The sequence below is a fragment of the Erinaceus europaeus genome, chromosome 2 (assembly GCF_950295315.1).
Source record: "Erinaceus europaeus chromosome 2, mEriEur2.1, whole genome shotgun sequence".
Taxonomy (NCBI): domain Eukaryota; kingdom Metazoa; phylum Chordata; class Mammalia; order Eulipotyphla; family Erinaceidae; genus Erinaceus; species Erinaceus europaeus.
Window position 1 is genome coordinate 21,904,014 of NC_080163.1, and position 26,610 is coordinate 21,930,623.

General features: G+C 41.6%; 1 protein-coding gene and 1 pseudogene across 4 annotated transcripts in view; both read left to right on the forward strand.

The window, feature by feature from the left end:
- Positions 1 to 17,257, forward strand: part of TNFAIP8 (TNF alpha induced protein 8) — a 158,446-nt gene extending 141,189 nt beyond the window's left edge. For 3 of the 4 annotated variants that reach the window (XM_060177423.1, XM_060177426.1, XM_060177422.1), the window contains one exon: positions 15,588 to 17,257. In XM_060177423.1, the coding sequence (XP_060033406.1) occupies positions 15,588 to 16,153 (566 nt within the window). In that variant the 3' untranslated portion in view covers positions 16,154 to 17,257. Of the gene's footprint in view, positions 1 to 10,846; positions 10,958 to 15,587 lie in introns of those variants that run through there. The other variant, XM_060177427.1, reaches the window with a different exon arrangement.
- On the forward strand, positions 5,479 to 5,728 carry LOC103126032 (small nuclear ribonucleoprotein F-like; annotated as a pseudogene).
- Positions 17,258 to 26,610: the final 9,353 nt, after the last annotated feature.

A 26,610-nucleotide genomic window follows, 5' to 3' on the forward strand; every position in this document is an offset into this window, starting at 1 on the left:
TTGAACCTGCAGCCTCTGGGGCCTCAGGCATACTAGTCTTGTGCGCTAATACTAAGCTATCTCCATAGCCCAGTTACAAGCGCTTTCTATGAATCCTTATTAAGTTCACTGAGATCGCCATTTGCCCCCAGGTGAAACTGCAGCAGGAAAATTAAGTAACTGGCTGCAGGATGAGGACACCCAGGTCAAGATCCAGGCTTCTGCCTTGGTCTTCATGACTCTGGAGGCCATGTTCAGTCACTGAGGTGCCTGTATTTGCCTGACTTCTCCTCCTCCATTTGTACCAGATAATCATGAAGCCATTCCAATAAGGAAGCAGGGACCCAAGTTGGTTTGTCAGCCAACAGTTTTCACTGACCTTATCCTACTTTTTTTTTTCATGGATTTTCTGTGAAATTAGTCTGAAAAACTTGAGTGAACAAAGTAAAAATGTCCTTTACCACACTGCAACCCTCAAGACCTTGAGTACTGTCATTGCATGTATTAGCTTTCAAAGTATTACTGTTATTTCAAAGTATTCCAAACTTAATGGCCCTAGAGAATGTGTGTGTGCATATATATATATTCACTTATCTATTTATTGAATAGAAACAGAAATTTAGAGGGAAGGGAGAGAGAGGGAGATAAACCTGCAGCACTGCTTCACTAATTGTAAAGCCTTCCCCCTGCAGCACTGCTTCACTAATTGTAAAGCCTTCCCCCTGCAGGTGGGGCCTGGAATTTTTGAACCCATGTCTTTTCACATGGTAACCTGTGCACTCAGCGAGATGCACCATCACCCTCAGAATTAATTTCTCTCTCTTTTCTTCCTTCCATCCATCCATCCTTCTCCTTCCTCTTTCTTTCCTTCTTCTTCTCCCCCCACCCCCGCTTTCTGCCTGTCTGTCTGTCTGTCTCTCACACACTCTTTCTCTCTCTCTCTCTCTTTTTTTTTTTTTTTTGCCTCCAGGGTTATTGCTGGGGCTTAGTGCCTGCACCATGAATCCACTGCTGCTGGAGGCCTTCCCCCCCCCCTTTTGTCGCTCTTGTCCCCCCCTTTTTTTTTGCTCTTGTTGTAGCCTTTTTGTGGTTATTATTGTTGTTGTTGATATTGTTTGTTGTTAGATAGGACAGATAGAAATAGAGAGAGGAGGGGAATATAGAGAAGGGGAGAGAAAGATAGACACCTGCAGACCTGCTTCACCACCTGTGAAGCGACTTCCCTGCAAGTGGGGAGCCAGAAGCTTGAACCAGGATCCTTACACCAGTCCTTGCGCTTTGTGCCACGTGCACTTAACCTGCTGCACTACCACCCGACCCCCTTTTTATTTCTTTCTTCTGCCTGCACTGGGCTTTTCACTTCTTGAAGAATTAAGGGTTTTGTTTCCAACATAATTTAGAGGAAAAGCTGGTGAGTGCTCATGTGGAGTTCCCAAGGAGTTGAAGTACTTAAGTAGCCTTTGGTGACTAACCCTTTGCTGGAAAGTCGCAGATCTGTATTCAAGATGTAATTATTACTAGTGCTCTTTGCAGAGGTGTCCCACTTGGGTGATAAAGTCTGTTAATGACTGTTAAAGACCCAAGTTTCACATTCATCTCCTCACCACTCATTGAAGGAGTGTGTGGGCGTGTGCACGTGTGCATGTGTGAAAATAATGGCCTTGTTCCTCCAGGTGCTATGTCATAGCAGCCATGAATGGGATTTTGGATACTTACCCAGTCTCTTATCACTTAGAAAGTTGCCTTTCTTAAGAACTACTAGTTTTTAATTTTTCTTCAAGACTCAGTATCTATTCATGTATTCCTGGCTCTGAAAGAGCTTCAGAAGTCTAGGAGCATTTTTTGCCTCCAGGGAACTGGGGAGTGGGGTGAGTTTTGGGACTATTCATTGTATGGGTGGGAAAGCTGAGACTTTTCTCTTTATATGCTTGCATTCTAACTTTTGAACAGTGTTATTTTTTTTTTAAATCTGCTCAAGACTTTTCCTGTAAAGATAGGCTATTTCAAGCCCAGCTGAGTTCTTCTGTCTTAGAGAATCTAGTCTCTTTCTTTTGTTTTATTTTATTTCTCTTAGCTCAGTTTAACCAGGTTTTGCTATGCCTTTAAGAGGAATCCCCCTTTAAAACAAAAAAACTTGTATAGTATTCTTAAGAGAAAAACCTGGAGTTGGACATATCTGGATTTAAGCTTATCTCTTCCATTTACCGATTGTCTGATCTTGAGAAAATTAATTAACTTCTCAGAGACTTGGTTACTTTTTCTGTAAAATGAGAATAACCTTACTGTAAGATAATGCAGATACTGGATGGCTTTGTGGTCAAAGTTCATAACATGGTGGTTCATCAGTGGGGTTCCCATGACTGTAAACCCCCTACTCTGATTTTGGGGGAGAACAGTATCTATTTTTCTTCTTGGAAACTCTGTCCTAAAATTTCTGAGTCTGATATTTTCCAGGTTCCTCTCTCTATAAATCTTACCAGACTTTCTTCCAGTCCTTCTATCTCTGGGGTAGAAATGGGGGTAACTTGTCAGAATTTATTCTTGAATTTAAAAATTGTTATAGAACTAAGTGACACAATGAAGATACACAGTTGAACTGAAAATCATGGATGAAGAAGTTTCAGGCCTCAGCTCCCCACCTGCATGGGAGTCACTTCACAAGCAGTGAAGCAGGTTTGCAGGTGTCTCTCTGTCTCTCTTCCTCTCTATCTCCCCGTCCTCTCTCAATTTCTCTGTCTCTATCCAATAACAAAAAAGAAAAGAAAAGTTTCAGGACAAAGAGCCTGCAACCACAGGTTTAGGAATGTTTGCTTTGGGACTTAATTTCTCTTGTACATGGATTTGGAAAATAAGCCATCTGGAGAGAAATGGATAGAAAGAACAAAGCTTGTGCAAATACTGGCTTTGAACCCCTCCTCCTTCACTTCAAGTAACAATAAATGAAATCAAAACTCATTGTGCATCTTCAACCTGTCATGACTCACTCAGTTGTTGTTTAAGCCATTTCAACTTGAATGATACCACACCCCACTTAGCAGATGAAGAAACGGAGATTCAAAGACATTAAATTACTCCCAGTTTTACAATCCAGGACTCTTGACGTTAAACTTTTTGTTTTTATTCCTGCAATTTTTACATAGCTTCCTGTTCTGCTTCTCTGGTTCTCTGGGAGGTGAGGAGATCACAAACTTGGGTGAGATGCTGTGACTTTTGGAGTAATCTTGGAAGTGACTGGATTTTTTTTTTTTTCCTTTGGCTTTATTTTTGGTGCATTTCCATTGCATTTTTCCCCTCTTCTACAGCTTTACCTGCACATCAGAAATGTTTCTCCTCCTGCCTTTTTGTAGTAGGATTTGATTCTGTTCTCCATGGGTCAGTTTTCTGTAGACAAAATGCATTGCCTGTGAGATTCCTTATAGTATTGAATCTGTTGCTAACAAGAGGTTTAACACCTTAAAAAAGAGTGGTGTGGTGGTAAAGAAAGTTCAAATATGGTGGAGTTTTCTTCTTCTTTTTTTAAATGCCATGATGGGAGAGGAAGTATACCAACTGAACTATGCAAGCTCTGTTTTCACACAGTCATCTGGCACTTTGTTTTCTCAGCTCCATATTCCTTCCAGAAGGAGCTGATTAACTTTGACCAATTGTGTGTCTGGGCTAAAGCTCCTCAGAACACCTTTGAAGCTGAATTTGTTGAGTTATTTAAGGCTGTTCCATGCCAAGCATGGTCTGAGATACATCGCTCTTTGGAACGACTCCAAGAGGTGTGATCATTATTCTCATGTGCTTATGGGGAAACTGAGTCTTGGCAATGTCCCTGAACTATGTGACAGTTTGTGGAACCTCTGTGGTACAGAATATTTGGACTTTTTAAAGTGCACTCTTCTTTTTCTTTCTTTCTTTCTTTTTTTTTTTTTTAAGATAGCAGGTGGAGGGAGTCGGGTGGTAGCGCAGCAGGTTAAGCACATGTGGCGCAAAGCACAGGGACTGGCTCAAGGATCCCAGTTCGAGCCCCCGGCTCCCCACCTGCAAGGGGAGTCGCTTCACAAGCAGTGAAGCAGGTCTGCAGGTGTCTGTCTTTCTCTCCCCCCCCCCCTCTGTCTTCCCCTCCTCTCTCCATTTCTCTCTGTCCTATCTAACAATGACGACATCATCAACAATAATAGCTACAACAACAATGGAAACAACAAGGGCAACAAAAAGTAATAAATAAATAAATAAATAAATAAATATTAAAAAAAAAAGATAGCAGGTGGATAAGTTGTAACAGGAAACATCCACTGGTTCTCACTAATATACCAAAGGCTTATACTGATAGTTTTATTTGTTTCACTGTGGACTAGTGCCCTGTGCAATACTATTAATTTTCTGCTCACAAAGTTGTCTGATTGCTATGTGAAGGGCTAGAAAGGTGAAAGAAAAGAAAGAAGTAAAGAAATGAAGAGAAAGACAAAAGAAAATAAGGAAGAATAAAAGGGGGGGACCAAGAAGGAATGCTTTACAATTCAGAGATTCCATTGAAAAGTTAATAGTGATTTTATTTCATTGTTGGCCCATTCATTTCAGAATCACCATTTCCCATGATATTAATCTTTACTACACTGCCTTTTCAAATGAGTCTGTACTTTTCTAGAGGTAGAAGGAGACACAGGATAGGTGACTCAGCTTGTCACTGGGGTGACCCAAACCATCTGACCTTTAGCCAACTTCTTGTGTTCAGGAGAATGCATACACAACCAAAATTTTCTTTCAGTACATGCGTGAAGTACCCCAGATATATTACATCCCTCCAAGGTATGTTCTTTTGGATTCGGGCTGCCATTCTTGTGACATAAGACCCATTTAGGAGGTTGGGTGCCTTGCACTTCCTTTTTCTCCCTGGCTAAGTAGCTTCCAGCTTGTTGCTCTGGCTTCTGATCTTTCAGAGAACTCCCCTACTCCCATTATATCTCTGTGGCTACTCCCCTGCCTTCGCTTTCTTTTTGTCTTTTTTGTTAATTTCTTCTCCTATTGAATTTCCCACTTGGAAGTCTTTGAGTATGGAAGCTGGTGTTGCAGGTCCATCACCAAACATCCTGTCCACATATTTTTCTCTCAGAGCACCACCAACTTCCAGTGTGGGGCAGTCAGCTCCGACTGTTGACTATACTGTTGACTGTGACAGTGTTTATAGTTGGTGATGGTCCTTCTCTCATTCCCTCAAGCTACCCTTGGATTTGGAGTTACTAGGATGCTAAGAGAGCTAAACTTTCATAACTTTAAGAGTGTTTATTTTATTTTTTTTTATTTAAAAAAAGAGACATTAACAAAACCATAGGATAAGAGGGATACAGCTCCACACAATTCCCACCACCAGATCTCCGTATCCCATCTCCTCCCCTGATAGCTTTCCTATTGTTTAAGAGTGTTTATTGCATTTCTCTGGGAGCTCCGCTGGTCCATACAGGCTGGCTTGGCGGCCCCTCGCCTTCAGTTCTTCCCCATCTTACCCCTGTCACAATGAGTTTACCCCTCAATCCTAAATCTTTCCTCAATGGATTAACAGGAAAGCCAGTAATAGTGAAGTTTAAGTGGGGAATGGAGAACAAGGGCTACTTGGTATCTGTAGATGACTATATGAACATGCAGCTTGCAGATACAGAAGAATACATAGATGGAGCATTGTCTGGACATCTGGTTGAATTTTTAATAAGGTGTAATAATGTCCTTTATTGAAGAAGAGGAAGAAGATGGAGAAATGAGAGAATAACGTCTTCTGTGTTTATATATATATTTCTAGACAATAAAGATTAGTTTTTCAACTTGGGAAAAAAAAAGAGTATTTATTAACAGAACACAGCAACCAGACACGTTCTCCAAGTTGTTTTCATTTCCAGCCTTCCCTAGTGCTGGGGCCAACCTCCCAGTTTTAACTAGGTAAAAATTAGCAAGTGTGTGTGCATCTGTAGTCATCGTTTGAGAGTTCCAAGTATAATAGATTTGGTAGGTGAAGAAATTATGCCTCCTGGAGAGGTTATAAAGACAGAGCCTTCAGTGTTTTGCTGTATCAGCTGTTTTGTTGGAGTAATGTTCTGGTGAATAGCTGTCATTTTCAGAAACCCTAGTTTGTTATAGTTGTTAGTTTCATTAAGTTTTTTCTTTGCCTTCTGAGTACTTGTTCTTGGTATATATGGTCTTCATATTTTTGTCGTTGGTGTCTGTCTCCAGTTTATAATTGTGATGCTAAAATCAGTATTCCTTGCATATTGCTTAAATAGTTTGTTTGAGTAAGGATCAAATAGATGTAAAATAACATTTACATCTATTTCTATAAAACTCTTAATGATTTTATTTATTTTACCCTCAGAATTATCTACAGACTTCAGTGCCACAATGACTCCCCTGCTCTCATTGGATCTTTTTTTTTTTTAATTTGCTTCTCTTTTAGCTAGGGAGTAAAAGGAAGGGAGGTAGAGAGGCAGTGAGAGGAAGAGAGACACCTGTAGCACCACTCATGAAGCTTCTCCCCTGTGGACTCTTCCATTTGGTATACTAGGGCTTAAGCCCAGGTCCTGATGTATGACAGTGTGGGTTCTATGGGGTAAACCACCTTCTGACCCCTCTTTTTAAAACTTTTTTTTTATTTATAAAAAGGAAACATTGACACAACCATAGGATAAGAGGGGTACAACTTCACACAATTCCCACCACCAGAACTCTGTATCCCACCCCCTCCCCTGATAGCTTTTCTATTCTTTAATCCTCTGGGAATATGGACCCAAGGTCATTGTGGGATGCAGAAGGTGGAAGGTCTGGCTTCTGTAATTGCTTCCCCACTGAACATGGGCGTTGACAGGTCGATCCATACTCCCAGCCTGCCTCTCTCTTTCCCTAGTGAGGAAGGGCTCTGGGGAAGCAGAGCTCCAGGACACATTGGTGGGGTTGTCTGTCCAGGGAAGTCTGGTCGGCATCCTGCTAGCATCTGGAACCTGGTGGTTGACAAGAGATTTAACATACAAAGCCAAACAAATTGTTGACCAATCATGGACCTAAAGGCTGGAATAGTGCAGATGAACAGTTGGGGGGTCCTCCATTTTGTAGCTAGCTAGTAGGCATATTTTAGTTAAATTCCAAAGGACCTGTGGCTATACTAGTTTTTTTTTTCTTTTCTTTTCTCCTTTTTCTTTTTTCTCCTGAGCCTGAAATCTCATATGTGTGTGGATCCAAGTTATTGTCTGGGGAGATGATGCCATGGCTGGAAAAGGACCAGAAAGCTGGATCAGGGAAGAGAGTAGCTCCCTAATATGGGAAAGGGGTATAAATATTGTTGACTGTAAACCCCATTGATTTGATGTGATCTGGGGCCCATATTCAGCTTAGGAGCCTATGTGACCTCTGCATCCCTGTAGATCTGAGCTCACATTCTGTGGTTATGAGTAGGAACATTCCATGCTGCCCCAGTATTGACCCATCTTCCTCAGATGTAGCATAGAGTATGTTGTCCATCCTCCAACATTCTCTACCACTGTTGATCCCAGTTGAGGGCAAGGTCCCATGGGGCCCACAAAGGGGTCTATTGTGTTGTTCCTGATAGAAACGACTGGTAGCTGTGGAGGAGGGATTTATTCGATGACCCCCTCTTGAGTCGTTTTAACATTGTGGAAACAGCTGTGGCGTAATTACTAAGTCAACTGACTGACCTGAGAGTCTAAGAACTACAATTCCCAAGAACCTCTGCGTGACCTATGACACAGCACAGTCCTGCCAGCCTCCTCCTGTGAGAATCACAAAGCACTGCTGTAAATTTGAATTGGCCAGTCAAAGACAATGGGGGTGGGAACAAACTGTGCTTTAAATTAATGGAGCAGCCCTGCTGGTCCTCTCTTACTATTTGATCTTGTATCTACAAATATGTCCCCAGTTTTGAAGAGAGGAACTGGTGAGGTATTTTGTCTTCACTCCCCTAAATCATTCTGTTTTGGTGTCTATTCCTAAATAATCCTACAGTTCTCACACCATGCTGGTGGTTGAACCTCCCTCCCCAACCTGTCTCTTCCATGCCTTGACTAAACCTTAATAAATTAATTCCCCCATTCCTTTACCTTGTCTACAGACTTAGTGATGTTTTGTATGTTTCTGTTGTATGGCATCATTTTTTCACTAGTTAGCAACGTGTATGTTTATTTTCAAATACAAGTAAATTCATTTTATTTTTTATTTTATTTTATTTTATTTTTTGCCTCCAGAGTTATTGCTGGGTGGCTCAGTGCCTACACTGTGATTGCACTGCTCCTGTAGACTTTTTTTTTTTTTTGATAGAGGGATATAGGACAGAGAAAAATTGAGAGGGGTGGGGAAGATAGAAAGGGAGAGATACCTGCAGATCTGCTTCATCACTTGTGAAGTAACTCCCCTCCCCACCCCACCCGCAGGTGGGGAGCCGGGGACTAGAATCAGGATCCTTGTGTGGGTCCTGGCACATTTGCGCTTAACCCAGTGTGCCACCATCCCAGCCCCTGTGAAATCATTTTAATAGATACAGTATTGGATCAGGATTTGCAGCTCCTTCTCTTTGTGACAACACCTTCTATTTCCTTCTTAGTTACTGCCCAGGACAAAGTTCTTTTTTTCTTAATTTATTTATTTTCCCTTTTGTTGCCCTTTTTTTTGTTGTTGTTGTAGTTATTATTGTTGTTGTTCAGAGAGAAATGGAGAGAGGAGGGGAAGACAGATAGGGAGAGAGAAAGACATCTGCAGACCTGCTTCACCGCCTGTGAAGCGACTCTCCTGCAGGTAGGGAGCCGGCAGCTCGAACAGGGATCTTTACAGGGTCCCAGCTCCCAGGACAAAGTTCTTATCCATCACCAGTCACATGTGGTATCAATCCTTGATGCTCTCACAGATCAACGTGGATTTGAGTTGAAGCTTCCACTGGAGTTCAAGTCTGAATCATTGAAATCCTGACTATGTGTGAATTAACTGTCTTTACCCACTAATATTTTCTGATTTTACGTAAGAAGTCATTCTTCTTTAAAAAAACAGAGTTGGGAGTTGGGTGGTAGCACAGCAGGTTAAGCGCACATGGTGCAAAATGCAAGGGCCAGCGTAAGGATCCCAGTTTGAGCCCCCAGCTTCCCACCTGCAGGAGGTCGCTTCACAAGCAGTGAAGCAGGTCTTCAGGTGTCTGTCTTTCTCTCCTCCTCTCTGTCTTCCCCTCCTCTCTCCATTTCTCTCTGTCCTATCCAACAACAACAACAGCTATGACAACAATAACAGCTACAACAAGCACAACAACAGGGGCAACAAAATGGGAAAAAATAGCCTCCAGGAGCAGTGAATTCATAGTGCAGGCACCGAGCCCCAGCAATAACCCTGGAGGCAAAAAAAAAAGAACTGAGTACTGACTTATGCCAGTAAGAGAAACCACACTCTCAAGTGTGCGGAAAGGGAAGCAAACCACTATTTAGCAAGGTAAAGCAAAGATCTGTTTCTCGAGCTTTTGAAACAAACAAGAACACCCAATTATGTGCTTAAAGCTCTTATTTTGCAGACCAGCATGTTTTCAGAGAGAAGTATGTAAGTATAGAGAAGAGAGAGGGAAGTTGGTTTCTGCATCTGTTGGAAGCATCATGTCCCAGGCCCCCTTCTAATCCAGAGGGTTGACACAGTGACCAAAATGCACTCTGTCATTGCAGCAGGCTCAGACTAGTCAAAAGATAAGACTGGGAGTATGGACCGACCAGTCAACGTCCATGTTCAGCGGGGAAGCAATTACAGAAGCCAGACCTTCCACCTTCTGCAACCCACAATGACCCTGGGTCCATGCTCCCAGAGGGATAGAGAATGGGAAAGCTATCAGGGGAGGAGGTGGGATATGGAGGTTGGGTGGTGGGAATTGTGTGGAGTTGTACCCCTCCTACCCTATGGATTTGTTAATTTATCCTTTCTTAAATAAAAAAAAAAAAAAGATAAGATGGTTAAACTTTAGGCAAAGGGACTGAGAGCACCCAACAGGCAGCACACTTCACCATTCACAAGTCTGTAACTAACTGCTGTGTCAGAAACATTTGGAAAAGGCTTTGGTTGAGACATGTGGAAATGGGGGGAAATGGGCAGAATCTGGGGAGAGTGCTATCTATGCCTGAATGGGAAGTGCTTAGTTATTGACTAAGCCAAGGAGAAAGTAATTTGGTAGATGATTTTCACTCAACTTTCTGACATGAGTTAGTTAATGGAAGGGATATATGTGTGTGTGTGTGTGTGTGTGTGTGTGTGTGTGTGTGTGTGTGTGTGTGTGTGTGTGTGTGTGTGTGTTTTCTACTTCTGGGACTTCACACACACCTTCATGAGTCCACTGCTTTCAGTGCTGTAGTAGTATTTTTTAAAGATATATATATATATGGAGGGAGGTGGGGGAGAAGGAGAGAGAGAGAGAGGAGAGCCACTCCAGCACCTGTTGTGCTTAGTGCTCACTTGTGGTAGCAGGGGCTTGAACCCAGGTCCACATGGTAAAATGTGTGTTCTATCAGGTGAGCTTTTTCTTTTTTGTTTTGTTGCCAGAGCACTTCATAGCTTTTTTTTCCCCCTATTTTATTCAGTTTCATTGGGGGGAGTTTAATAGTTTACAGTAAATACAGTTCTGTTTTCTGAAAAACATTCTCAACCCCAGTCTAGGTCTTTCTCCACCGTCTTGCACCAAGACCTGAAAATCCTCCCTCCCCCCAAGAGTCCTTTACTTTGGTGCAATAAGCCACGCTGCACAGCTCTGACTTATGGTGGTATGGGGGACTGACTTTGGGACTTTGGAACCTTAGGGATAAAAGTCTATACATTTTTTAAAATAAGACTTCCTTTTGTTGCCCTTGTTTTATTGTTGTAGTTATTATTGTCATCATTGTTGGATAGGACAGAGAAATGGAAAGAGAAGGGGAAGACAGAGATGGGGAGAAAAAGACACCTGAAGACCTGCTTCACTGCTTGTGAAGTGACTCCTCTACAGGTGGGAGCTGGGGGGGGGGCGGAGGGTTCGAATGGGATCCTTACGCCAGTCCTTGTACTTTGTGCCACGTGTGCTTAACCTGCTGCGCTACCACCCAACTCCCTGTTCTTTTTTTTTTTTCTTTAATTTATTTTAATTTTTGTTTCCCCCCCTTTTGTTGACCTTGTTGTTTATCACTGTTGTTGTTATTATTGCTGTCGTTGTTGTTGGATAGGACAGAGAGAAATGGAAAGAGGAGGGGAAGACAGAGGGGGAGAGAAAGACACCTGCAGACCTGTTTCACTGCCTGTGAAGCAAACCCCCTGCAGGTGGGGAGCCGGGGGCTTGAACCAGGATCCTTATGCCAGCCCTTGTGCTTTGTGCCATGTGCGCTTAACCCACTGTGCCACTACCTGACTCCCTCCACATATTTTTTAAGGTTTACTTGTTAACTTGACAGGGAATTAGAGCATCACTGGCATATGCAGTGCTAGCAATTGAACTTGAGACCTCATATGCAAGTATGACACTCTAGCCACCACCCAACCTCCCAGATGACAAGGAAGGGATGCTTTTAATTAAGATATTGAAGAATGGGGGAGTTGCGCGGTAGAGCAGTGGGTTAAGCACACATGGCGCAAAGCGCAAGGGCTGGCGTAATGATCCCAGTTCGAGCCCCCGGCTCCCCACCTGCAGGAGGTCACTTCACAAGCAGTGAAGCAGGTCTGCAGGTGTCTATCTTTCTCTCCTCCTCTCTGTCTTCCCCTCCTCTCTCCATTTCTCTCTGTCCTATCCAACAACAACAACAGCAAGGGCAACAAAATGGGGAAAAAATAGCCTCCAGGAGCAGTGAATTAGTAGTGCAGGCACCAAGCCCCAGCAATAACCCTGGAGGCAAGAAAAAAAAAAGATACTGAAGAATGGAGGAGGAGGAGGAGAGGGGAGTGTGGAAAGGAGGAACAACCAGATAGTCCACTCGGGAAGATGCCTGTTCTGTCATTTGAACAGTTCAGGTCCAAACTTGATCCCCAACTGTAGTGAGAGACACTTTGATGCTGTGGTATCTTCCCCTTTCTCTCTCTCTCTCTCTCTCTCTCTCTCTCTGTATGAAAAAGTCAGCCCAGAGTGGCAAAGCCCCAATGACAAGAACAGCAAAAGATCAGGAGGAGCACTTTGGGGGCATCAGAATTGTAGTTGTGGACATGGTGCATTTGAGATGTCTGTAAAGTGCCAAGAAAAACCTTGAGTGCATTTGCCAGATGAGTCTGGGAAAGCAAGCAGGGCTGAGCTGTAACCTCAGGAGTTGCTGGCACATGGGTAGCTGAAGCCATCGGAGGGAGTGAGATCACACAAGAGTGAGGAAAGAGAAAAGCAGAAAAAGAGAGAAAAGATCTGGAACTACCTCTGAGATACACCAGGCCTTTAAGGACTCTGGATGAGAATGTGGAACTGACAGATGAGCCTAAGCAGGAACAGCACAAGGCAATTAACTTGCAAGAAAAATAATCATATGTCATGATCACAGACCATACCATCCTGGCCAGCAGTTCTCAGCCACAACCTCCAGTTGCCTCAAAAAAAAAAAAAGTTTTCACAACTGAAACTCACAGCTAGAAAGTAGATATATTTCATGCCTATCTCCTCTGGCAAGGACAGAAAAAGAATGCCATCCTTATTTTGAACAATGACCTAGAACCCAGAGGCTAAAGTGGAAGCTTATGTCTGCTGCTGTGTTCCCAGAGCAGGGCCTCAAAGTGCCTGTGGGGCAAACAGGAATGCATCTGAGATCAGCCTCCGTCCAGGGTCAGGCATGATTTCCAGGAAGTGGAGGAGATCTTGCTTCCTTTGGCCACTACCTTTTTACAAATTCTTTTGCTAGAAGTTGAAGTGCTGTACTACAGAGCTTTTGAAATCAAACAGCATGTTTAGATTCATTAGGAAGAGGCTCTGAGAGAGATGCAAATTTATAAGCCTCACTTTGAAAGAAGTTGTATTGAGGAATCTGTTGAATGTCTCTTCCCCTGGGTTCAGCTGTTTCACTATTTGTTTTATTTCCAGCTAATAGGGCAGGAACTCCGGAATGGGGTGTTGGTAGACTCTGGCCACACTGAGAGATTAAAAACAAAACATTCAGCTTTGCTTAGAATGCATTCCTGAGACTTTTCTTCGCTATGTGTCTGAACCTTTAGGGCATCCTTGCTTAAATATCTGTTTTATTTATTTTTTGGGGTCTGTATTATAAATCCTGTAATGGAAGATGGCTTCTCCTCTGAATATGTGAAAGTGAACTAAAGACTGAATTCTTCAGTGTGGCCCATAAACTCTCTGCAATCATTGAAGGATAGAAATAGAAATAGAAATGAACTACTGCCAAAGTAATGGAGACACACAAGAGCTTGGAAACCTGCTTCATGAAGTCGGTTGTTTCTTTTGCTTTTTCACTTTCCTTTTCTTTCTTAAAATATATCTCAGTTCTTCTGAAGTTTTACTTCACGTTTCAAAAGTTTAAATATCAGCATCTTGGGGGAGGAGGCACCATTTCTAACTCAACCAAGACTTTGAGTGTATGAGTCTATGCATGTGTGAGTAAAGTCCTGGTCCATAGAAACTGTTTAGTAGTTACCTATACTGGACACCTTGAACTACTTTGACCCCAATTTCAACTCAAACATGGATCCTCTTGGCCCCAGTTCCAGATCTAAGCATGGCGGTCCCACATTGAGGGAATCACTCTTCTCTGGCCTCCCAACCCGGATTTGAAAGTGACCACCTTTTTGCTTTCTCATGACACTAGCTGTTGAGGCTAAAAATAATTCTAAATCTCCAACACTTTGAATCATTCTTACACATCTATAATTTTGAAATCTTTTATCTTTTATTACTGAGTGACTGCTGCCCAAAACTCAGGCCAAGATTTCTATACCAGCCTATGGAGAGAGAGAATAGCTCCTTGTGGACCCAAGGCTGGAACAGACTTGAGAACTACATCTCTAAGAACCCAGGAGAGAGAGAGGTGGGGGGGGAGAGGGAGAGGGAGAGAGAAAGCAAAGCTGTGGGGGAGTAGCTTACACAGTGCAGCCAACACCACTGGGGGAAATTTTTGGTCAAGAAAAACTAAACTCAATTTGAGGAAATCTACATGTGTTGATAGTTTCACTAAGATTGGACTATCACATATGGTATCATAGTGCTTCCTTAGTATTTAATTCGTGCAAAAGAAAAAGGCCTTAAGAACATAGCAAAAGGGACACAAGAACAGAATGAAGAAAATTGGGACTGGAAAGGCCATTGTTGGTACAGGCAAAAAGTGAGCTGGGGCTGGACAACGGGAGGAGGAAAGTGTCTGCAGAGACTTTATTATTGGTGGTTGTGTTCAGAGGTTCAACATATCTGCATAAATTAAGAATATATATTTAGGGAGTCAATGCAGGTGTATCTGGTTGAGCATAGATGTTACAATGTGCCAAGGACCCAGGTTCAAGCACCCAGTCCCCACTTGCAGGAGGAAAGCTTCACAAGTTGTGAAGCAGTGCCACAGGTGTCTCTCTGTCTCTCTCCTTCTGTATCTCCCCCCTCCTCTTAATTTCTGATGGTCTTTATCCAATAAGTAAAGATAATAAAAATATATAAATAATAATTTATTTAAGTCATACAGTTGGTATATGGGTATCTTAAATGTCTGCCAACTTTAAGTTATGAAAATACAAAAATAAAGTTACCTTTTAAAAAGTTATGTTGTTCAAGTAGCCAGTTTCACCAATCTACCCTTAAAATATATAGAAATGTAAAGGGATGGTGCCATTCATTAGAAATAGCAAGTGCCAGTGAGCTCTCCAAGGATTATTTCTTTCCAACACTCAGCCTCTGGGAGTTGAACTTCCATGTGTTGGCCCATGTCTTGGAAAATTTGACTTTTGGCAGCTGGAGTTATAAACCAGGGCTTTTCTTCTGAGTTCCTTCCATTAATTTTCTTTTTACTCAGTATCGTGGCTTCCCCATTTATCTTTCTTTCACTTATTTTATTTTGGTCGTTTGAGGCACCACTGGTTTACAAAACTGTTTTAGGAGCAAGCCATCTTGCAACATTGAGAGAGAGACAGTGAGTGAGAGAGAGACAGTGAGTGAGTTTACACCAGGAACCCTACTCAGTTCTGATTTATGGTGATACTGGGGATTGAATGTGGACCTCAGAGCCTCAAGCATGAAAGCTTTTTGCATAACTGCTATGCGATCTCTTCACCATGATTTTCTATTTCTTACAAAAATTAAATTAGGGAGAGAGTGTACAAAAACTTAATACCTTGTGAGATAGTGTTGTTGTTAAATTATATTAATATAGTCAAAAGAAAGTATTGATTACACAACAAAAGGTATACTCTAGATTCAAAGATTCAGAGATCTTACAGATTATGCACAGTGGTTTGTTGTTTTTCACAAAAGAAACCCTATTGCTGAGAAATACAGGCAAATGTTTGGTGTTTTTTTTTGAAGAGGATATAATGTGAACAGATAGGAAACAAACCATAGTGGGAAAATAAGAAGAGAAACACTTCTTGACATCTTTCATTTTTTAAAAAGTCTATTGGTATCTTTCTTAATTTGCTTCTCCTAGTGACACTGATTTCTGTTGTGCCCCCTCATTTGTTTGCAGTGGCTACAGATGTCTTTAATTCCAAAAACCTGGCTGTTCAGGCTCAGAAGAAGATTTTGGGTAAAATGGTGTCAAAATCCATTGCGACCACCTTAATCGATGACACAAGCAGCGAGGTGCTGGATGAGCTATACAGGGTGACCAAAGAGTACACCCAAAACAAGAAGGAGGCAGAGAAAGTCATCAAAAACCTCATCAAGACAGTCATTAAGCTGGCCATTCTTTACAGGAATAATCAGTTCAATCAAGATGAGCTGGCACTGATGGAGAAGTTCAAGAAGAAAGTCCATCAGCTGGCCATGACCGTGGTCAGTTTCCATCAGGTGGATTTCACCTTTGACCGGAATGTCTTATCCAGGCTACTAAACGAATGCCGAGACCTGCTCCACCAGATCATTCAGCGCCACCTCACCGCAAAGTCTCACGGACGCATTAATAATGTCTTTGATCATTTTTCAGATTGTGATTTTTTGGCTGCCTTGTATAATCCCTTTGGGAATTTTAAGCCTCACTTACAGAAACTTTGTGATGGCGTCAACAAAATGCTGGATGAGGAAAACATATGATCATGTGAGTGGTGAAGGGTGACTGACTGCTCATGAGTTATTGGAAGATGGAGCACTGCTGATTGATGAAGGAAAAAGGAACTTGTTTTTTTAAAATGACTACACATATTTCAGAGAGATGTTGCCCAATTTGTCAGATGTTAACCATGGTGTTTCATGGGGCTTGTTTTGTCTGAAGAAAAAGCATGTTGCCCAAAAGTCTGACAGTTAACCAATCTTGGGAAAAGTTGTGTGATTTCAGGATGCGAATGTGGAGTTCAAAAAACATCATTGGCTCCAGAACTCAAGAACACCTTTGGCAGGGCATTTCTCCCATTGATGCCACATTGGCTATTTGTGTACAAAGCTGTGTGTTTTGACTCACTTTCACTCCTTACTATGATATGTACCTCTTGTAAGCCAAGATTTAGCTCTTGCTGTCACTGCTTCTTTTTAAACAATTCCATTTTTAAGTCTACTTTTTGTTAAAGATTTTGTCATTGGCATTCAAGAATGTAAGTCTTAGTTTATTAAGGCATTCAAGAATTAAACCCTCAGGAAAATAAAAAACTGCTTCCCTGAAGTGGAAATTGTAGAGATGAGCTGTATTGGGCATTCTGTATAATGTCTATTCTACAAATATGCTTCTGGAATTGAGTTCTAGTTTTCAGTACTGACAGTGATACTTTCCCAAAATGTGATAATTCCCCCAAACGTAATGGCTTTTTTATTCCCTCGAAATGCTTGCTGAGAGTTTAACTTTCAGTTATTTTAAAAAACATGCTAAAAGGATCTTCATTTTTAATATGCACTCCACATGTCAGAGACAGAGAAAATCTAGATTGTTCTTGACAGTGGAACAATAAAAAGTGCCATGAAGAAGAAAAAAAAACATTTGTTTTTAGAATGGAGTCCATCAAAATAACTTAATTTAGGTCTGTTAGGCAAAACAGAAGAATGAATATTGCTGTAGAACCTGGGAGTGAAAAATGAATGCATTTCAATGTTTAATAAGATTTAATAGGTAAATAAAGAATGTCACTTTTTTATTTAACTGATAAGGTTTTTTGTTGTTTTGTTACTTGCTGTTTTGATGAGTAAACCAAAGAAAATTTACATTCCAAACAGTTTGTGTGTTGCTTCTGTATACTTTGATGGGTGTGAATAATAAAGCAAGCATTTGATTATTTGGTTTAAAAAAAAAAAAGGAACTAGAAACCTGCTGGTCAACCATGTCAACTAGGAAATAACAGACTCAACCACAAGCACTAAATATTTGCATTGTCACCGTGTCTGATTTAATATAGTCTCTCTCTTTTTGCTTTGAATTTGCCTGCCTCACAGAATGTTGACATTAAAATAATAACTCATCAGATATGGTCCCACCATTACAAATGCAAGAGGTTGAGACTTGCTTTAGCCCAACATGACTGAAAGGATTTGTTAGTTTCCCTCTGACCCTCATGTGCTTGTCTAAGACAGAACTGCAGAAGAGAGTATTTCCCTGTGGGATTCAAAGTCCAACACCAAGATAAGCTTCAAGTACCATTCGCATTTCCCAGATCTGGTAGGTGGTCATCTTGTGCTGCAGAAGTGACCTCTTAACTCATAGCTAGTTAGCTTCCCCCTACCAAGCAGCTAGTTAGCTTCCTTCAGCAGACTTCCTGGACCAGCTCTGCTTCCCTCACATGGGTAGCTGAGAGTGATCGGGTTAGCTCCTGGCCTGGTACAACAGAGGGGCAGAACACTGGCGCTGGACAGCTGACAGAAGTGAGAAGGAGAGAGGGAGAGGGGGTGGAGAGAGAGAGAGAGAGAGAGAGAACTTGGTGCTGTGTTTAGATGAGTCTGGGCACAGTTGGATCATAGGGTTGTACCCTGCAGTCTAGCCTACAAAGGTAAGCTGAGAAAGGAAAGGGCAGATCGATCACAGAAGGTTGGCAGGAAGGAATATTCTGAAGGATGGAATACTATGTGTTATCATCTCTTGGTAGCATCTTTTGAATAAAATCTTTAAAAAAAAATAAGTAGGAGACCAGAACACTGCTCAGCTCTGGCTTATTTGGTGACAGCAGGGAGTTGAATCTGGGGGCTCATACAAGTCTTGTGCTCCAGTGCTGAACTATCTCCCTGGCCCTCCACATCATCTTTGAGAGGGAATCTATGTCCTTGCCAACTGTCACAGACATACCTCAGAGGAGTGTTACAAAGTCTTCATAAGTACCCTGATGTAGACAGAATAGGACTTCCTTTGTGTCAATTTAATGGAGGTCAGTGGGGGGAGTTGGAAAAAATTCAAGTATATTTGAGGTAGATTAATTCTACCAAGCTAATTGTTTTAGCATCTTGTATATATTTTTATTATGTCATTTTACAGTTTGGGAGACAATCATGAATTGTTTTAATTGACTATTTTGTGCCATCAGCTACTCTGCAAATATTAGTCAAATATAGTAAATGAGTAATAATACTGAAGTTAACAGGTAATACCAAGAGTGTAGATTATTATGTGCCAGATGCCTGAACCCAAGTAATTCTGCTCCACAACTGAAAAAAAAACTAAGCCAAGAAAAGTAAAGGAATTTACCTGAGTTTGAAAAGCTCTTGAGTATCAAGGGTAGGGTATCAGCCAACACCTATTTTCCTTTAAAGATGATTTGGATAAGAGCACTTCTAGAAACATTCTGATCAAGGGAAGAGTGGGCCATGTGCTTCGGAAATGCTTTTTCACGTGGTGATATGTTGAAATGATTTTATTTAGAGCGGAGTACCTCTCCACTCTGGCATGCGCAGTGCTGGGGAACAAACTCAAAACCTGGCAACTGAAAGTCTGGTACTAACCCAGACTACCTCTTGGTAGCCATTGTCATATTCTAGGTGGTAACTGAATCATATAGATCTGACTTATTCTCCAAAGACCTGGGTATGAATTTATACAGAGACTTTTATCAAGTTTTCAATATGACTCCAAATTGGGGGGAGTCCCATGGCTCAGATTTCTTTCACTTCAAGGGAACAATTTCATTCAAGGTGTTGAAATTAATGGTTTTGAATACGTGAGGTGCAGTGTATCCCACTCCCACCCACAGAGTTTCGATGGACTCAAAAATCAGAAGTGACATTTCTCCATTTGTGTTCCCAACAAAAGGTATGGTATCTATTTGAAGCTTCAGTGTTATTTTCCAGGTTTAAAGGCTAAGTAAGTGAAAGTATAAAAATTTGGAGCCAGGCTGTGGTACACCCGCTTGAACACACCGGGGGGGGGGGGGGGGGACACTTTGTGAGCAGTGAAACAAGTCTGCAGGTATCTCCCTCCTGCCTCCCCCTCTTAATTTCTCTCTGTCATATCAAATAAATTAGTTAGGTGATGGGGGGAAGGGAAATGGCTGCTCGCAATGGCAGATTCATAGTGCTGGCACCAGCCCCAGCAGTAACCCTGGTGGCAAAGAAAACAAAATCAGGCTATGTGTTTGATAATTATCCCTTTTCATATACAACTCAGAATTAGTTTCAACTAAGACCATGCCTTAGGAGCTATTAGTACAGAAATAATACTCCTTTTTTTTTTCTAGACTTATATATCTGTATCTCATTCACAATTTCCTGAAAAATTCATCAGTTTAATACATTTTAGAAACCACAGAACTTTCTTTCTGGAAGATTCTCATCTGCCCCAAAGAATTAAAATAGCATTTGTTGTGATCTACTTACATTAAGTCAATTGGAATTTTACTGAAGATTTACATTGTTCCTTGATATACTTGGTAAGAGCACAAAAACTAAGAATTTACATGCCAATCTCATCAGGTAATAAATGAGATATGTGTTTATCCATATGATAAACTTTTTTTTTTCTTGCCCTGTCACCAGATTTTCACCATCCTGGGCCAGCTTTTTTAGGGAGAGGCAAAGGGAGAGAGATCTCAGCACCAAAGCTTCCCCCAATGTGACAGGGGCTAATTCTGAACTTGTATCACACACATCAAAAAGCAGGTGCCCTCTCACGTGAGCTGTCTTGTTGACCCAGATCAAATATTTATAGTGCCCTCTCACGTAAGCTGTCTTGACCCAGATCAAATATTTATAGTGAAAAGTGCTAAGTGTTAAGCACTTGTAATAGTCTAACCAAATCAATTTACTAGCATCTGAATGGGGCTTATGTTATGGTCACATTTTTAGTCTGCCTAGCATTTCTAAACTTCTATTATCTAATTTGAACTTTGCAGTATTTGCAAAATCACTGTCTTACTTGATGTATGGCATACCTGGCATCACAGTCTATGGAATTTTTTAAAACTCAAAGCAGACTTTCCTACTCAGAGCTGTTTGTTACAGTTAAGAATTTGTCCGACTCTGAAATTTTCTTTTACTCTGCCTCAGATGAAGTCTTAAAAAAAAAAAAAAAAACCCTACTGGGCTGGGGAGACAACATAATGGTTATGCAAAGGACTCTCATGCCTGAGACTCTTAAGTTCCAGGTTCAAGTCCCAGCACTACCATAAGCCAGAGCTGAGTAGTGCTCTGGTGTCTCTCTCTCTCAATAATAATAATAATAATTGTTATATAAACTTAAAAAGAAACCTACTGAAAACACAAGAGGTGGGCTAGTGGGATATCATGATAGTTATGCAAAAAGAATTTCATGCCTGAGGCTCCAAGATACCAGATTCAGTTCCTCTTCAGCACCACCATAAACCAGAGCTGAGCAGTGCTAAAAAAAAAAAAGGGGGCGCAGTGGGTTAAGCGCATGTGGCGCAAAGTGCAAGGACCAGCGTAAGGATCACGGTTTGAGCCCCGGCTCCCCACCTGCAGGGGAGTCGCTTCACAGGCGGTGAAGCTGGTCTGCAGGTGTCTATCTTTCTCACTCTCTGTCTTCCCCCTCCTCTCTCCATTTCTCTCTGTCCTATCCAACAACGAACAACATCAACAATGGCAATAATAATAACCACAACAAGGCTACAACAACAAGGGCAACAAAAGGGGGGAAAATGGCCTCCAGGAGCAGTGGATTCATGGTGCGGGCACCGAGCCCAGCAATAACCCTGGAGGAAAAAAAAAAAAAATCAGGTCAAGTGAGAGTAGGAGGCACTAGCCAGAACAGTCATTTTCTGTTCCAAAAAATGGGACAATAGGACATTTTTCAGGAGTTGATAATCACATCTCACTATCATGACAAGCTCTTAGAAATCCATCTTCTTATTCTTTGTTTATTTTTTAATTATTTTTATTTATTTATTGGATACAGACAGCCAGAAATCAAGAGGGAAGGGAGGATAGAGAGGAAGTGAGACAGAAGGGACTCTAACCTGGGTCCCTGCGCACTGTAACGTGCACTCAACCAGGTGTGCCACCACCTGGCCCCTTCATCTTCTTATTCTTAAGGTGTCCTCTTGACTATGTATTGGGCTGTTGGAAAAATTATGACACTTTTCTGTTTTTTTCTGTGCAAAAAAATGCATCGTGACTTTTCCGACAGCCCAATATGCCTAGAGCCAGAAAGACTGAATCTTAGGGAATTTCCCCAGATGGAAACATGTTTGTGTAATATTGATTTCCTTCTGTCTAGCCCAGGATGTATTTTCCATCTTGTAATGATCATCAGCCCCCAAATTGTAAGGGACAAACTATCCAGAAAACAACCAGAATGCAGAGCACTGAGAAAATAATACAGGCAAGTCAGCCAGCGTTCACAGCTCAGAGAAAAACATCTGCTCTTGGGGAAATGTCCTTCTAGTACAGAGAGCTGCGTGCTGTTTCCACCAGAGCTCCGTGTGATCGTCCTAAACTCAACAAGCCAGTGGGGTTTTAAAAGCCTCTCCTTCCTTCTGGAGTGGCTGATTAGAGTTTGTGTTTAATGCAAAGAGTATCTTGAGTTTTTTAAAATGGGTTTTTTATTTATAGAATGATCTAAGACCGTGCATTTCTGCTACATGCTATTTTTTTTTCCAGTTAAAAGTTTATGGATGGATAATGAGGTCGTTTAAAACTGCTTGATGTGAGTTATAAATCCAAGGCATGGGAGTAAAAACTCTACTGTAACTATCTGGATTGTTGCCTTTTTTTTTTTTTTCCTGGGAAGATGTGTTATAAGAAGCTCAGCTTCCCTTTTCCTGGAAGGGGACTTTTATTTGCCATGCAGGAACCATTGCTTCCCTGTTCTAAGCGACTTGTCAGCATCTTGTGCTGCCCTGTTCAAAGACCACTTGTTTTCATGAAAGAATCCATACTTGCCTTAGCAGATTATAATTTTTGTAAGACATAGAAAGTCCTGGGAGAGGATCTGCTGGCAATTAGATAAAGGTGCCATCATTCATGCTTCTCTCTAGTGTGTAGACTGCCTTCTCATATGATTATGTATGGAGACATGTTTTTAGCTTGCAGAAGTACTCATGCATTGAAATTCATGAGTGGAGACATTCCATAGTATTTTCCGACGCTGTGTGTCAGGAGCTTGGCATCTCTTCCTTCAGGCCCTCACTGGAGGGTGGCCAGTTAGGCCCATCAAGGTACAGTGTGTGTTGGAGCCCTGGGAACCAGAGTCTCCTGCTGTTTCTCTACGAGGGACCTCTCTTGCCTTATCTCGCAGATTTGAATAAATCAACTATCTCATAGCCTTATTTTAGAGACAAAATTAAATCCTCCAGGAGGCGAGACGTGTGTGAGGTCATTTACCAATGCTGTCCTTACACTGTTTCTAAATAAACTATGAAAATTAGCTTGGAGCCTAAAGTCAATTAAGCAACAGACTTTCTGTGGCCTAAGAGACTGTTATTAAATCCCAGTCCCCTTAAAAAATTGCCTTTTGCTTTCAGTTTAGGAAAATTGTTTGGGATTTGGATTATTGGAAATAATGGTTCCATGCTAAGTCCGGCAGTGGCTTAATGCATGATTTCTTAGCTAATTAAATGTAGAATTGCTCCAACTGTTTTATCAGTCCTTCTGGTTTTAGTTATCTATTGGCTATGTAATAAGCCACTGCAAAATTCTGTGGTTTAAAACCACCACCATTTTGTTTTATGCCATGCTTTTGTGGGTTGTGTGGACTTAACTAGGTGGCTTTCTCTGTTGGGGTCCCATCTGATTGCAGTCAGATGGTGGGTGGGACTAGAGATTTGGGACACAGGAATGAGTCGGCTTTTCCTCTTCCTGTGGCCTCTGCTTTATTACTTAGGTCACCACAAAGTGCAAAAGCAGATGTTTCCAGGCCTTATTGCCTCTACCCGGAACAGTCACTGCGTCACTTTTGTCCTATTCTCTGGTTAAAGCAAATGACATACTATGTGTAGGGAGGGGTCCTCAAGTTTACCCTCATGCCTGATGATATCATAGAAGGACTTGAAGAACTCAGAACGCTATTATACTCATGGTTAAGGTTTATTACAGAGGACGGATACAGATAAAATTCAGTAACAGAAGGGAGTCAGGCGGTAGCACAGCGGATTAAGCGCAGGTGGCGTGAAGCGCAAGGACTGGTGTAAGGATCCTGGTTCAAATCCCCGGCTCCCCACCTGCAGGGGAGTCACTTCATAGGCAGTGAAGTAGGTCTGCAGGTGTCTGTCTCTCCTCCTCTCTGTCTCCCCTTCCTCTCTCCATTTCTCTCTGTCCTATCCAACAATGACAACAACAATAATAACTACAACAATAAAACAACAAGGCAACAAAAGGGAATAAATAAATATTTTTTTAAAAAATCAGTCAACAGAAAAGGTATGTAGGGTAGAGTCTTCGAGAAACCAGGTACAAGCTTCAGCTGTCCTCTTTCAGTGGGATTAGAGACATTTGATTGTCCCAGCAATGGTACGTGACAACATACATGAAGTGCTGCCAGCCAGAGAAACTCACCTGAACTTAAGTGAAAAGAGCTTCGTTAAAGGTCAGGCACATAGACACAGAGTGCCCACCAGACCCACCCAGCCCTCTAGTCTGTTGACTTTTTTATTTAGGGAATAAACCCAGGACTTAATGTATACAGGGCCTGCGCTTTACCTACCACTGAGCTATCTCCCCAACCCCAAAGATACTTTTATTTTGCAAGCATTTTTTGCTTACTCAAAATAGAAATGGTTATTCATGAGTCCATAGCAAAATGTAGATTACAGACTCTACGAAGTGGAAGAATTTCAAAGAAATCACCTTTAATTAATGTCTTAGTAGCTAGATTTTAATTAATATTTTAATGCTTGGAAAATAGCTGAGAAATTGGACCATGAAAATTTTTTTCCTCTATTTCCACATCTAGATTGAACCAAACTTGTGGTGCTGGACAAACTCTAGCTCTATCTCCTTGTGCCCTGTGAGGTCCATCTGTGTCCCCTGAGGACTCAGGCCAGGACACAGAAGTGTGCAATTGAACTGGGTCAGCGGGGTTGGTTCTTTCATGTCTCTTGGCATCTGTGCCATGAGTCAGATCTCAGTGGGTCCTGCTCACCGTTTGGTTCTGCTAGCTTGCTTGCTGGTAACCACTGACCCAAGTTCCCCACATTGTGGAAAGGAAACAGAAACTATAGATTCTATTTGCTGGCAGGAAACTGACTGGGGATCAGGCCCAGAAATATAGCCCAGGGACACATCCCCAGTGTGGGCTGAGAGCCTGACTGTATTTTGTCCCTTGTGGCTCTCCTTGTCATTAGACAAGGCAGGGAACTTTTACTACTCAGCAGGGTACGCTCAGGCTTACTGATAGAAGGCCTCCTTAGACAAATTGCAATACTTCCTGAGACTTGCTAACTCAGGACAGTATCTTTTTTTCCCTCCTGATTGCAACAAGATAGCCTTTTGAAATTTTAGTTTCTGTTTGCTTGGCTTTAATCTCTTGACTAACCATGTAATTTCCACTCAAGAATTTTTTTCTTTTCCCATCTTTTAGTTATGATTAATAGTGGGTTACAAGATTGTAAGATTCTTATGTGTATTTCCACACCACACCCACTACCAAAGTTCTGTGTCCCCACCCTCCCCTTCCCCAAGCTGATATTAAAGTCACTTTGCAAATACTACAAGTTCAAGAAGCAAAAGAGATCAGCCAATAAGTCTCAAGAAAAATCTGGACACTAATTTTCCTCATTGTTTTTTCCATGAGTACACTTTTTAAAAAAAAAATTTATTGTATTCATGAGAAAGATAGGAGAGAGAAGGAACCAGACATCACTGGTACATGTGCTGCTGGGGATTGAACTTGGAACCTTATGCTTAAGAGTTCAGTGCTTTATCCACTGTGCCACATCCCAGGCCACAAGATATTCACTTTTTATACTTTGGTTATGTGCATCTAACAGCACTTGACACAGAAATAGGGAAGTTCTAGGGTAACAACCCTGCCTGGGGATCATCATTTGCAAATGTGCTGGGTTCATCAAAACTGAACTGTGTTGAAGAGTTTTCTCCTGTGGGCTTTTAAACTATTTAGAAATAATTCTAGACTCACAGGAGTTGTAAAAATAGCACAAAGAGCCCTGTACACTTTTCATCCAATTTTCTCCAATTGGGGATCTGTTATACAGATGTGATATCATTGACATTGGTTTGGTGGTAATAGTTTCAAGAAGGCCGATGGTCTCTTACCACCAAACCAATGTCAATTCCTGGTGTTGATAATTGTAAACCATACCTGGATAACAGGTCCCCATTTTTAAAAATCATTCATTTCTCAGTGTGTCTGTTTAGAGTTCAACATCATTTTATGCTATGCACGGGTTCCTGTAACAATTACAATCAAGATACAGCACTGCTTCAGCACCACGAAAGACCTCTCTTATGATAACTCCTTCTGTAATTCTACTGCCTTTCACCCTATTCCCTTCCAATTCCCTGTAACCAGTCATCTGTACTCCATCTCCTATGGTTTTACCACTTTGACATTATACAGTTGGAATCATACAGTTTACAGCCTAATTAAGTTGATTTTTCTTCCTTCCTCCTTTTCTTTCTCCAAAGCACTGCTCAGATATAACTTATCGTGGTGTCGGGGATTGGTGTCTGGGTCTTATCTCAGGCACTGAAGTATTTTGTATAACCACTGTGCTATCTCTGTGACCCAGCTGGCTTTTCTTATTAAACATAATCTTATGTGGATGCACTCAAGATTTATTTTATTGTTCATCTACTGAAAGACATTGAGTTGTTTACCATCTTTTACTTCTGAGGGTACTTGCATACAGACTTTTCTGTGAAATAAGTCATCTTTTTTTCTGCCACCAGAGTTATGACTGGGACTTAGTGTAACTGCCGTCAGCTGACAGCTCCTGTGGACACTAAGAGTGGACCTCAGGCAATTTTGGTGGAACTTTTCACAGATGATAAAACTGTTCTTTGTTCCAGGAAAGAGGAAGTGGCACGTTTGAGGTTACTTTAGTCAATATTAGTTCTTACCATGGTCTGGGAGGTGGCGCAGTGATAAGATTTTAGACTCTCAAGAATGAGGTCCTGAGTTCGATCCCTGGCAGTACATGTGCTAGAGTGATGTCTTGTTGGTATGCATGAGA